General features: G+C 40.4%; 1 protein-coding gene across 1 annotated transcript; it reads right to left on the reverse strand.

Annotated features, from left to right (window-relative positions):
* Positions 1-1,522: 1,522 nt before the first annotated feature.
* On the reverse strand, positions 1,523-5,062 carry IFNG (interferon gamma). The gene is made up of 4 exons (XM_009463209.2): positions 4,940-5,062; positions 2,906-2,974; positions 2,363-2,542; positions 1,523-1,648 (listed from the first exon to the last, which is right to left on the reverse strand). The coding sequence occupies exons 1-4, from the start codon at positions 5,060-5,062 to the stop codon at positions 1,523-1,525; spliced, it is 498 nt and encodes a 165-aa protein (XP_009461484.1).
* Positions 5,063-11,528: the final 6,466 nt, after the last annotated feature.

Raw genomic sequence — 11,528 nt, forward strand, 5'->3', positions numbered from 1 at the left:
GCCCATGGGAGTATGAAGGGCTGCAACAATTACAACTAAGCTCGTTAGGCTTATTACAACTAAATTTTTGGGCTCCTCAGGGTGCTATTTCTGGAATTTGCTGATTCAGCCAAAGTTCAGTGCGGAGCTGGAGGTCCCATGTTGGCAGGAATCCCAAGGAAAAGCTGCCCCATTCCCAGTCAGCCTAACCAGTCTGCCCCCAGATAATTTGCTTGGTAAACCTTTGAGGACCTGAGAGTTTGGAAGCTCCACCAACTCCCCACCACCAAGCCCAAGCCCAAACCCAAGCCTCTGAGACTGGCCAAAATCCGAGCAGCCCCAGGCCTCCAGCTTGTACCACTTGCAGAGAGCCTAGCAGATGGGCTAACCTCGATCTAGGCTCCAGAACTTTGACTTGCAGAGAAATTTGAAAGTGTCTTTTATTTTAAATCAGAGTAGCAACAAATTTCAAATGATCAAAACCTCCTTATAAGCAAAATGATGTTTCCTCATCCAGATACAAGCAGAACTTGAAGAGCTTGGGAATTTTAGGCCTTTCTGCCAGATTTCTTCAAAAACGTTATCAATTCCCAAATCTTGGAAAGGCAGGAGGAAATAAAATATGTTTTTTTATATCTGGGCAGGGCCATCTTTTGTGACAACATAGAGCAAGATCAGCATTCTACTTTTCACATAGTGAATAAATATGCGAGCACACTGTATTTTTCTTTTATTTAATATCCAAATTTCAAAAAGTCTCCATTGAGAAATCCAAAGTTTTAAATAATATTCCAGTACAAAAATATAGTCCTTGAGATAAAAACTTCCATACTACTACCTCCAAATAAATAAAGTTACATCAGACACATTTAAATAATTCAGTACAAAAAAATACAGAACTTAAAATCAGTGAGTTGAAGTTAAGTCAGTGCAATACAGTTAGTCACATTTCCTGGAGTTGCTGAGTAGCCTGGCCTCCTGGTAACTTCAGTGCATAACAATAATTACCAGCAATTAATCATCAATCCCCTAGTTCAGAAAAGTGCTTCAGCATTTGCTTATCTTTAAGCAAGTCTATTTGCTTGATTTGGATTTAGATATGCTTAGAAGTAAGCAGATATGAATATGTTTTCCTGAGTACAGAAACTTCCCCATATTGGTGCTTGCATCTCCATGCCAAATAGATGAATGATGAGACTAATCTTACAAGCTCCCTCTCTAAAGACAGCACCAGATGGAAAGCTGGGTACCGTATCATGTCATTTCAGGATTTCCATATGGAAACTGGGTAAACATTGCCTCGTTCTGTATTTTCAGGTCAACAAACATATGACAGATAGACAGGATTTTAAGACAAAGTAATTTCTTATATAGTAGTAGGAGGAATAAATACTTTGATTGGTGTTTCTTTATAAATAATTATTTAAAATACTTAAATATTAATAAATAAATGTATAAAAACTCAATAAAAAGATTGAAATAAAAAATGTGCATCATAACAAAATTTGCACAATAACTCAGTACAAAAGGTCATATGATGTCATCAGCATTTGCACCTTCTCTGAGGCTGGCTCCTTTTCCTTTTGAGAGAAGTTGGAGTCTCCACCAGTTTTTGTAAGACGCTGAACAGCTCATTCACAGCTTTGCGTTGAATTTTCAAGTCACTCATCTGTTATAAGTAAGAAACAAACAGAATGAAGGTCATGCCAAGAGCTATAATTATTTACTGATCACATCCTACAGGCTACACTGCTACCAGGGTAAACCAGATGGACATCTGCAGTTTCCAATTACTCTACTAACTAATTCCTACAACAAAGAGCCATTTTGTCACAGATTTTTATTTTTCACTTTCTGTGCTACTTTGCAACTTGCCACAGACTGGCCATATTTTGTGAAACGGAGCTACTCTGTAGTTATTGTGTTGATACATGAGTTACCAACAAGCAGCTAACTCCACCAGGGTATTGGCTGCGAACTTCTGCAGAGGTCGGTGGTTCATGCCATTGGCACTCACTCAATAAGCCAAGTGCCTCCAAAGCACGTGGAGGCATGCCATAGCCGGGCATAACTTTCCCACCCAATTTCTAAACCACAAACAGCCGTGTCAGTGGCAGCTCTGGTGCACAGATGATGCGGCAGTGCTGCTGGCACCTCTGTGCCAGACTCCGGCAAGACCTGGGGAGGGCGGCCCCTGCACTGCCACCCCACACCGCAGACTTGCAGTAGCCCCTGCAGCTGGAAACATTAGGTTTTCCAGTGTGAACTGAGCTAGATGGGGGTTACCAGGTGGGTTACTGAAGCATTATTGGCTTGAGTCACACTCAAATCTCAACTGGAAAATATCGTGTCATGAGCCTTGGAGGCAGAGGAAGAGCCTTACCTGAAGCTTTGCCAGGTCCGTGAGGTCTTTCATCTTCTTTAAGCCATCAGGAAGGCTCTCTTTCAGAGTATAGAGCTCCTCAGCTATGTGCCTGACGTGCGCCTTTGACTTGTCAGCGTTTTCAAGCATTTCCAAGTACATGGAAACAATCTGACTCAGGATGATCCTTTTTTCATTTCTCTGTTGAAAAACACAGTCAGAAAGAAAGATCTGTGAGTGCCCATCAGAAGGAAAATGAATGAAGCTAAAATGCAGCACACAGGGGTTCTCACTGCTGCTTGAAACAGGATGACAAAGAAGATGCTGCAACTCATCTCCTGGGCTTGGCAGTACCTCATGATCAGTTCACGGTGCAGTATAAAGCACCTTATCCTTACGGGAAGCATTTTTATGGGGATTGTTTCCTCATTTCCAAGCTACCGAAACAGCCTCTGCTTGAGTTCGTTCTACCCCAGCTGGTTACACTGGCCCTGGGTGCTGCTTTGTAACAAAAGTGCCCTGCAAAGCACCCGAGATAATTTGTCACATCTGGTTCTGACTCACCTCTGTCCAGTTTATCAGTTTCTCTGTAAAAATAGGTCCACCATCAGCTACGTCTGAATGACTTGAGTTCTGCAACAAAGAACAAACATATCTGTTATACAAACAGTACTTATCACAAGGCAAATTTGCATTCTCTATTCAAATAAGCAATAAAAACCAGAGATGTGATTTTTAAAACACTGGCGTATAACTATTGCAATGCTTTCACTTCTGTAAGCACCAAATCATATCAAATGACTGCCTAGAACCAGAAATGGCATTAGTCTGCTTTTCAATGTCTTCTCCTGGTATAACTCATCTGAATAGAAACATTTAGCACCATCTATTTTGCCAATGCTCCTTGCAAGTTTTGGTACTGACAGCTGAAAATTAAATTCATAAGCATAGTAACTGGCTAGAAAATTGTCAGATCTGATTTTGGCATGTTTTTTGGTAAGTCAAAGTCCACCAGTATGTAGTCCGTGGCCTTGAATTTATCCAGTCTTAGTAAAATCTCATATGGAACAAGAACAAATTAACTTTACTATAAAACTACAGTTTGTAGAACTGGAGAATAGCCCAGTAGCCCACAGTCAGGCGTGGGGATATACGAGGTTAGTGGGCTACTGAGAGGCTCACAGGGATGGAGTTTAACCATCAGATGTTAGCCACACACTGTGGCAGATTCTAGGAAACAAAAAGCAACACAATTCTCCTACCAAGGAAAGGTAAACTGAATCATTTCCTCTTGTGTGTGCGCTTTTTTTTTTTTCTTTTTGTATACAACAGTCACTGTTTCCTTTTTTGTCTGCTCAGTAATTTAAATACAGTGAGTGCAAAGGGAAAACTTGCAGGCTGACAGAAACCTTGTAGGCTGATTGGCTCTCCGTGCTGAGCACATTGCCAAACCTTGTTTTGCTGTTCTTCTGAAAGGTGGGGAGCACCTGCTGTGAACCGGCGTTTTTAATGTCAATGCAAGAAGCTCATCACAGCTCAGGATCTCTCCAATAGAGTTATATATATTCTAGTGAGAATCTCTCTGATCTATGCTAATGCCAAATTTAAGATATAATGCCAATTTTACAGGCAGTTTCCTATCAATCTGCAAACACTGAAGTATCACACTAGGCTTCTTTGTGTGATATTTCAGGGTGATTTTTTGACTACTAAATTTCAACTTTCATATGCACAAAATTCTGACAAAATCAGAGCTGAAAATAGGAGCAGACTCTTTCAGTTACTTTCATGCATTTAAGGAAAAAAAAACAAAAACAAAAACAAAAATATATTGAGAATAAAAGCTGTTAATTAGAAGTGACTCTGTTATAGATCTGTTATCTCTATGACTAATCCCAGCTGAAGTCAACTGTGAACTACTTTAATGACTCCTAGATGAAGATAGGTGAATTAACATTAGTTATCAAGTTATCAAAATTCTGCCTGAAAAGAAGTAATATCATGCCGGATAACATTCCCATGCTGGATCGTAGTCACAGATATGGAAGCAGAATGGCTGGAGGATGCAAAAGAGTAAGAAGTAGGAACACACTACTACTACTACTAAGTACCAGATGTATTTTTTAAAGCAAAAGGGTTCTTCTTTGTTTTGTTTATATTGCTAATACTAAATCCCCCATTAACATTGCTAACCTAAAACTAAAAAAGTGCCAGTAAATTGCATCTGAATAGAATTGAATCAAGATTCATTCATTCATCATAAATTGCATTAAGATTTCTTGTTATAAAGCATTCCATGTAATCAAAGACTGAATGGAGCTAGGAGGAGCTCTTGTGAAAGGAAGAGTGCCCCTGAAATAAATGCAAACTACTGCATTAACTATGACTATTGAAAAACTGAATTATGTCAGTGAAAGAGGTTAGCAAAACCAAAGAAATTGTCCATATTCTTGTTTAAAAAAAGGTATAACCAAAAAATTTGTTCCATGGTTATCTTCTATTGGTACACATTGAGTATGTCAAGCAGTGCTCAAGTCTGGAATATATCTAAAGCACAAGCAGAAGGAGAAGAGAAATGCAGTAGAAGACCATACTTACAAAGTCAGCTTTCAGTTGGTCTATATCATTTTGAAGTTGAGCAAGAATTAAGCTATTTCCAAAACGTCCAAAGTAAATCATGATGACAGACAGAACAAACAAGCTGTAGGTCTGGCGAGTCATTTTCTTGGCAATGGTTCAGTTAAAATGCTCAGATAAGTTCTGGGAGATGTCAGTTCTAAAAGCAGCGAGCTTCAACTTCTAATAGTTCAATCTTCTATTAGAAGAAAGTAGACGAATGAACTTCATCTGCCTGTCAGTGGTATTTATACCTGGTCTTGAAATTTTTTATTTCGTCATCACAGGCTGTGTATATTTAGACAAGATAGTGTTAGATAAGAACCCTTCGTTTTTGGCTAATCAAGGGAATCCCTCGAAAGCATCTTTCTTAAAGCATGGTCCTGGAAAAATTTTCAGTGGTTCGTCAATGGGTAACATTTACGTGGCAGATTCTGAAGTGTCTTTTACACGTGGTTAGGGAAAGGGGGAAATTATACTGATTGAGGAGTACGCATGGTGGCTCAAGCATATTCTCACATGCTATCTGAAAAAAATCATATCGTGTGGTTAAAGGGTCAGTATAACAGTCAACTCATTTCTGGTATTCTTTTAAAGTAACCACTGAGATTGCCATGGCATTCTTCAGAATCACTTAGAGATCTAAACATTCTCCCTACTGCTGTCCTTTTGTGAAACACTATTTGCATTCTTTCCATGGTCTAAAGTGCATTTCTGCTGCTTTCTCATTCTTCACCTCCAGATTCAAAATAGATTCAGGGAAAATGATGTTCCAGCATTAATGCAATGATGCATCGTATTAAATTCCTCTCCAGTTGTCTACTATCTGCAAGAGCAGAGTATTTAGTACTCAAGACACTCATTTCTGCTTGGCAACAATTAAAGTTCCCCACCTGCCCATTCGTTTGTACTCATGTGTGTAGAATATGAAAACAGAAAGACATGGACAAAAAAAACCCCAACAGTTGAAGAAGACAGACAGGATGGTCTCCAGTGCATACAGACCCCTGAAACAACTTTATTGAGGATAGCTGGGGAAAAGGTTTTTGTATAAGAATTGAACTCTGCTTTGATGGATATCATGGGAAAAGAGCTTACTGTGAAGAGTCTTAGAAGAAATCAGCGTGATTTTAGACTGTAGTATATGAATGTAGGGTAGGCAGGAGCCTACAAGGGAAAGAAAGAGCGAGCCCATAGGGAAAAAGAAATGTGAGGTGATCAGGAAGAGGGCTCTTGTGGGCTCAGTTCACACAGGCTGCAGATGAGGATGTCTGTAGCTCATTAGAAAGAGATGAGAATTAAACCGGCCCCCAAGAGGTATGATTTGAGCTCTCCAGCACAGCCCCATGTGGCTCTTTGGGTGTTCCTTCCCAGAACCTGGCCCCTTCCCCTGCAGAACCTCCTATCTCAGCAAATGACCACTAATGCCATAATATATTTTTCATCTGCAGCTTGAAAGAGAACCTCCATCTGTGGAATAGATCTAGCCTACTACTGCCATTGCAAACAGGGAATTGCCATTTTGCAGAGACAAGAACCAAATTCGACCAGCAATCACAGACTCAAAAGCTGCATGCTAAAATTCCCTGGGAATAGCAGTGTAGACAGATGGCACATATCTCACAACAGGTGCAGTACTGCACAAAAATTAGGTTTGTAATCTGCTTGGGGTAGTAGCACTATGCAATGCTCATCTTGGTTTTAGTTTAGGAAAGCTGGAAATTGACTTTTTACAAGGGAGCATAGTGATAGGACAAGGGGTAATGGCTACAAACTGAAAGACGGTAGATTTAGATTAGATATAAGGAAGAAGTTCTTTTCTATGAGGGTGGTGAGGCACTGGAACAGGTTGCCCAGAGAAGTTGTGGATGCCCCCTCCCTGGAAATGTTTAAGGCTAGGCTGGATGGGGCTTTGAGCAACCTGGTCTAGTGAAAGATGTCCCTGCCCATGGCAGAGGAGTTAGAACTAGATGATCTTTAAGGTCCCTTCCAACCAAAACCATTCTATGATTCTATGAAATTAAAACTGGTTAAGCAATAAATTGATTGCTGTAAGTGTTGACATGGAGGTGAGGTGATAATGCTATTCAAGGGTGCTTCAAAGCACTGTAAAAAAATGCAGTTATCATGCCTGCCCATGGCAGAGGGGTTGGACTAGGTTATCTTCAAAGATCCCTTCCAACCCAAACCATTCTCATTCTATGATTCTATGCTAGAAATTAGAATCATAGAATCATAGAATCATAGAATCATTTAGGTTGGAAAAGACCCTTAAGATCACCCAGTCCAACCTAACACTACTAAGTCCACCACTAAACCATGTTCCTAAGTGCCACACCTACACGTCTTTTAAATACCTCCAGGAATGGTGACAAAATGGAGGTCCCACCAAGATTCAAAGTGGACTCACAATTCAAAGTGGATGCACAAATGTCAGCACACTGAATAAACCTATTGGTAATGTTGAAACCTGGATTGCTTTGCAAGGCAAGCACTGTCAAATGGCATGTTGTGGCACAGCTAAATGTAGTTTTATACATACAGGAAAACCAAGCATATTTTACAAGTTGGGAGACACGTGCTGAGGCACATCAACTGGCCATGAGCCTATGGAGCAATTCTTTGGCAAAGTATTGGAAGACAGATGTCGAGTGGCAGAAGGAAAATGACTCCTGTTACATATGGCACTCTTTATGCTGTCAGAAACACACAACTGGAAGAGGGACTGGGTCATCAAGCCCAATTTTTGCTATTACAGGTCCTAATTTGAGCAATGCTTTTCTGCTGAATTACTAGAGATTGTGCAAAGAGCTGCAAGTAAGGAGTCTGGGAGAGATTCTTTACTCAAACAGCTCAGTCTTCTTAACATGTTGAGGACAAATCACAACACAACTGAACACAACTAATTGCTGTTATTATCCAACCAAGCAGAAGATGTAATTCCAGGAGCTGAAAGATTAAGTCAGTAACACTGCCCTCCTCTGCAGAGAACTATTCATCCAGAGTGACTGCACTGGATTAGACTGCCTTGTTAAACCTGTCAGACATGCATCTCATCCACAGCAGGCTCAGGTGACCTCCCTTTGGTCTCCCATTACTACTAAACTTTTAAGAATAACAGGAGGATGAAATATCAGAAAGAAAGGATTTTTCCAACTCACCTTTTGTAGATATTGGTTAAAGTTTTGGGGGGTTATATGGCTAATTTTATCACCTTTCAGAGGAGGCAACTGTCAAACATCCAATTTTGCAGGTAGGAAGCGCAGAGCAATGGGATGATTCATGATCATTCAGCATCTAGGAAAGGCAAATCTAGGAACGCAAACAGGGTCTCCCAGTTCCATTGTGGTCCTTTGCCCACTAAGCAGCACTACAAGTATTATATCATAAACTGAGGTAAGGAATTAAGGAAAGAGCAAAGAAGAAGAAAGCCATGATGCCTGGCTCTGTCATGCTACCTCCCGAGTGCAGGTCTGACTTCCAGGTACCCTCTCCTGCCTGTGGAGGCTAGATTCATGCCTTCTACTCATCTCCACATTCAAATTCTCACACAAAGGGTTGAATGTTCCTTGGTAAATCATCAGCTGGACAGAAATGTATTCTAATACAGAAATATAGGATTCCTTTTCCAAATCCTTTACATTTGAATAAATGGTACCATGTTAATGTTGACTTGCTTGTCTTACAATGTTCCCTTCTATTGGCACACACCATCACGTCTCTCCAAATCATTTTGAAACTAGGCAATAGCCTACAGGAGATGGTCAGACACATGAAGATCCTTGAGTCTCAGCGGTCCTGCATCCCTCCCAGCCCTATTCTGCTTCCCATTCTACCCAGAAGTGATGAAACAGATCACCGTTGTCCAGTGTATGTCTTGTTACCCAAGAACTGTGAACAGTCAGGTTGTGAGGAAGGCTCCGGTTCAGATGGCTCCTCTGCACTACCTTTCCTGAACATCAACATGGTTACAAACAAAATAGGGGGTATCCTGCAAATATCTGCCCTTTACTAGACAGAGCCAAGGGCCTAAGAGCACCCAATTTTTTATCCATGTTCCTTGGTAGATATCTATTGAGTGTATGGTGGAAGGGACTGAACACTCAACACTAACACAAGCTCTTTGCCTGAGCACTAGTCCTAATCTAGCTGAAAGAGGTGCCAGAATAGTATTGAAAAGTTGCGTGCTGCATAGAATTGGAGTGGTCCTGTGTGGCTCCGTAGTCACAGCTGGACTGTCATCTGTTCCAAACACAGTAGGAAATGAAACGAAGGCATTTTTTAATTTTGCTGACTGGAAGTCATCTGACGTTTCATGCAAAGCAGAGGTTTCACACCCTTCTGTTCATACAACACCTTACACCAATTACCCAATTATATCCCTGCAAAGTCATGTCAAATTTCACTATGACCACTGATTAAAGGTTTTTCCCTTTCATTTTTTGTTTTATGCGTACTCCTCAGCATGCTGGCTGAGTGGTTAGTAAGGAACTACCCTTACTAGCCTGGCAGATCTCTGCCAGACTTTCGTTTCTCTAAAACTCAGTGGCTTCCTCTATTACCACCGCCCAAGGAAAGCAGCTCAGGGTTGGAAAACCCTCTCTGAGTTGTCATTCTGACCTTACATCACACTTCATCTCTTAGTCTCCTTTTCCTATAAAGCAACAGAAATAATTCCTTTGGTTCCTCCTTCACAATGCTGGGGGTGGGGGCGGGTGTAAGGGGTTTAAGTGATTAAAGTTTGCATACGCATTGTACCAGTGCTATGTAATTACTAAATATTGCAATTCATGTTACCACTATCTGCAAAGTAGATGTCTTGATAATCAGGCTTCATGACTTTGCAGCTGACCCTTACAAACACACTGTAAGACTAACATTTTTCCCTACCACAAAAAAAAAAACCCACCAGTCTCCTACAGATACGGATATGTTTCATCAGTGCTACACATCATGGAGCATGTAGCTGTCTACTCCTTGTGACCACTGGATCTCTGTGATTTAGAAGATGTTTCCAATGATCATTAGGGATAATGTTGGCAGAAAACAGCTACGTTGTTTTATAAGAAAAAAATTTTGGGGCAGGGGGAAGTTCTGAAATTCTCAAAATGAACTGTTTTGACATTTTTCTAAACAAAATACTCTATCCTGCCCATTCCAAGCACTTTTTGGAAATGCTATTGTTTGAGAGAACTGGAAAACCATTTTGTACCATCTGAAATATGACACAAGAAAGACCCTTTGGCATCCCTTACATACTCCTGTCTGCAAGCAGTCGGCAATGGGAAAATGTATATTATTGATCCCTCTTTCCACTCACAAAATTTCTCACACACATTAGCCACTGAGTCTTCCAAAGAAAGGGAAGGAAGAGGAAACTAACATCTGGTGGTGTTAGACATCTAGAGAGACAGACATCCAGATAGATAATGAGCTGATGGGTACAACTTTAAGTGATTAGAGTATAAGTTCAAAATTATTAAAATCATGGTACCTTGACTGACACATGACATCTCTTTCATACTTCCCTTCAGAATTTCAATTTGGTAACCCCATGTGGGATGGAAAAAAGTTTATAGGTTGGGAAAACCTTTCCCCACAAAACACTAATGATTACTTTCTGAATTAGTAAGAGGAAATAACTGCCCCCTCATGGTCTAAGTACTCATCCATCCTGTAAGTAAGAGTTTAAGATTTTGCCTTGCCCGGGAAGAAAAGGATAGCTGTGAATAGCTGTTCTGGGCTGGCCTTTCTCACACACTATTGTGGACTTTTGGGCCACTCCTAACTATAAGACTATCAGCTCTGTATTGTCTAGAGACTCCAGTAATAGTATAATGTGAATATTCAGGACCTGTGTTAAAATAATTTTCTGGAGTGTATGGAGATGATAAGCAATATTTTTCTCAGAGCATGTGTCCCCATTAACAGCAGTTAGTGTCCCTGTTTATAAAAATGAGCATAATGCTGTCTCCCTTCTCTTTCCTTGAAAGGCTGTTGAACTGATGTGTATGAGGAACTCTGAGACTGGACAGAGTGACCTGTAACATATGTTTCCTCATTGCTGATTGTGCATGGACAGCACTATGTAATGGAGACCAAAGTGTCCTCCTTGTTTCTTGTCCCATATTTCAGGTTGGTACAAACTTGTTTCCCGGTTCTCCAAAAAACACAGTCTGCATGTATGAATGATTAAAAAACTATGTTACCAGTGGGAGCTAACCATGAGAAAGGGAGATACAACCCTAAAATGCTGTTTTTCTTGTAGTGAAGTATCAAAAACAATGATAGCATTGTAGAAGACAGTAATGGAAAAACATGGTGTGCGTTTTTACTCTATGCTTCTACAGTTTGGAGTCTTTTCACATATCAAACTCCGTATTAAAATTTATTACCTGTAAAATATAAGAAGATTCCAAATCTTATTCAATATCAGTTTAATTCCATATCAATGGAAAAGCAGCATAACTGTTGGCATGGCAGCAGCCTAAACTATGGCTGGCGTTGCATAAAATACCTCCTGCGCTACAACCGCAGAGTGTCTATGGGTTTTTCCACATAAAACCTTTCA

Source organism: Nipponia nippon, unplaced genomic scaffold, assembly GCF_047370975.1.
Source record: "Nipponia nippon isolate SJK-2023a ecotype South Korea unplaced genomic scaffold, ASM4737097v1 scaffold_3, whole genome shotgun sequence".
In the NCBI taxonomy this organism is placed as follows: Eukaryota; Metazoa; Chordata; class Aves; order Pelecaniformes; family Threskiornithidae; genus Nipponia; species Nipponia nippon.

What these genes read in the sequence shown, in the direction of transcription:
- IFNG (XM_009463209.2), bottom strand. Translation starts at nt 5,062, where the DNA reads ATGACTCGCCAGACCTACAGCTTGTTTGTTCTGTCTGTCATCATGATT. An exon ending in ACCAACTGAAAGCTGACTTT is followed by an intron (nt 2,975 to 4,939) that starts GTAAGTATGGTC and finishes TCTTTGTTGCAG; the next exon opens with AACTCAAGTCATTCAGACGT. An exon ending in CGGACCTGGCAAAGCTTCAG is followed by an intron (nt 1,649 to 2,362) that starts GTAAGGCTCTTC and finishes TACTTATAACAG; the next exon opens with ATGAGTGACTTGAAAATTCA.